At 34.0% G+C, this 2254-nt stretch overlaps 1 protein-coding gene across 1 annotated transcript; it reads left to right on the top strand.

Moving 5' to 3' along the window:
• The first annotated feature begins 577 nt into the window (after positions 1-577).
• LOC119542252 (olfactory receptor 6C2-like) lies at positions 578-1516 on the top strand. Its single transcript, XM_037846841.1, has one exon. It carries the CDS (start codon positions 578-580, stop codon positions 1514-1516), a length of 939 nt encoding a protein of 312 aa, XP_037702769.1.
• Positions 1517-2254: the final 738 nt, after the last annotated feature.

Raw genomic sequence — 2254 nt, 5'->3', positions numbered from 1 at the left:
CCTTCTCTGAGATAGTGTCTGAAAACATTGAAGCTAAATTGACGGCTTTTTCTCTGAGAAGTTATCATGACCCCACATCAGTAGAAGAGGCTGTTTTCAATAGAGAAAATGTTTTAAATATCTTTTTCAGGAACTAATTCAGATCTGCAGTGGAAGCTTCCTAATTATCAGTGACATAAGGAAATTTGAATCCCTAAAGGCACTGACTACAGACTGTAAATAATTGAAATGGGTGTCTTTGAAATTAATTGGTGAAACTGAGGAAAGACCTTGGAATATTACTGAAACTGTTTCAGCATTACAAAGTATTTGAACACCATTTTTCACAATTCATCAATAGAGGTACTAAGCCAGAAGTATCATGACAAAGATAAAACAATCTGATTGGAACAGAAGCCAAGGATGAAAATATAGATAACATTAATATCTATAGTATAAATATTACACATAGGCAGAGAAGGTGACCATGTCAAGCTGGTCAAGCTGGTTTGAAAGTAGAGTGTTGACTTTTTCTTTATTACATTCCTTTCAAGTATGTCTGAATTTTATGTGCAGATTTGGCAGAAGTCAGGAATCCATGATGAGAAATCGTACAATAACAACATTCATCCTGTTGGGACTGACAGATGACCCACAACTGAAGGTTTTAATTTTCATATTTTTATTTCTCACCTACATGTTGAGTGTCACTGGGAACCTGACCATTATCTCCCTCACGTTCATAGACTGCCATCTTAGAACAGCCATGTACTTTTTTCTCCAAAATTTCTCCTTCTTGGAAATCTCATTCACAACTGCTTGTATTCCCAGATACTTGCACAACATATCAACTGGTGACAAAATTATTACCTATTATGCTTGTGCTGTTCAAATAGTTTTTACTTACCTTTTTGGTATAACAGAATTTTTTCTTCTGGCCACAATGTCCTTTGACCGCTATGTGGCCATCTGTAAACCTCTGTATTATGTGACTATCATGAATAACAGAGTCTGCCATAGACTAATGATCAGCTGTTGGATGACTGGCTTGTTAATCATAATTCCCCCACTTAGTTTGGGCCTTCATCTGGAATTCTGTGACTCTAACGTCATTGATCATTTTTTCTGTGATGCTACTCCCCTTTTAAAGATCTCGTGCTCAGAAACATGGCTCATAGAGCGAATGATTTTAGTGTGTGCTGTGTTGACTTTCATCATGACCATTATGTGTGTAGTTCTGTCTTACATTTATATCACCATGACAATTCTAAGATTTCCCTCTGCAAAACAAAGGAAAAAAGCTTTTTCTATATGTTCTTCCCACATGATTGTGGTTTCTATCACCTATGGCAGTTGCATCTTCATCTATATTAAACCCTCAGCAAAAGAAGAGATAGCTCTTAATAAAGGGGTTTCCTTGCTAGTTTCTTCTATTTCACCTATGTTGAATCCATTTATTTATACCCTGAGAAACAAGCAAGTGAAGAAAGCCTTTAATGACTCAATCAAAAGAATTGCATTGCTTTCAAAGAAATAAGAGAAAAGGGGAGTTGATCAATTAATATGAAAATTTGAATATACCATCAACATTTCTGTTAAAATCCTAATCACAATTTAGTCTTTAACATTGTCTCCTCCAGTTTTGCTAATACCTTAACAACTTCTTTAAATTTACTAATGGGCTACTATTAAAAAATTTAACTCTTCTACTCCAAATCTATTTAACAACGCTATCCACGTTGGTATAATTATAATAAAATTTGAAGTTAGAAGTTATAAATAAGGTATAATATAGTAATAAAAGGCAGCCATTTTTTGAAAAATGGATTATAATGCCATAACAAAGAATATATGGTAGACTAAAATAATGTGAAAGTACTATTGGTGCCAACACCTGGAAAATGGTCAGTAGAAATTAATAACTACTATTTTGAATGTTTAGCTTATTTTATAGCAAATAAAGGAAATCCCCAGGTGCCACATATTAAGAGGAATTTAAAAAAATGCAGCTTACACCTGTAAACTGACACTAAGTGTTTTTTGGAATCGAGGACAGTGAAAAAAGATGTTTCAACATATCTGGGCATGTTGAGTTTTCATCTCCATGGAGATGCAATATGAGATCTCAATACCCATATGCTTAAAATTTGGAATTGATACAATATCATGAAAGGATGTTTTCCCACTTAAAAGCATACTCAATGAAAGTGAGTTTTTCAAAATCTGACCTCCCATAAAATGATGATAAGCTTGAGGTTTTTGTTTATCAGGTCAA

This window comes from Choloepus didactylus, chromosome 8 (genome assembly GCF_015220235.1).
Source record: "Choloepus didactylus isolate mChoDid1 chromosome 8, mChoDid1.pri, whole genome shotgun sequence".
NCBI classification, from domain to species: domain Eukaryota; kingdom Metazoa; phylum Chordata; class Mammalia; order Pilosa; family Megalonychidae; genus Choloepus; species Choloepus didactylus.
The sequence above is the reverse complement of the archived record's forward strand: the minus strand, read 5'-3'. Positions and strand labels throughout refer to the sequence as shown.

Excerpts from the sequence above, each read along its gene's own strand:
- LOC119542252 (XM_037846841.1), top strand. The coding sequence starts at position 578 with ATGATGAGAAATCGTACAATAACAACATTCATCCTGTTGGGACTGACA.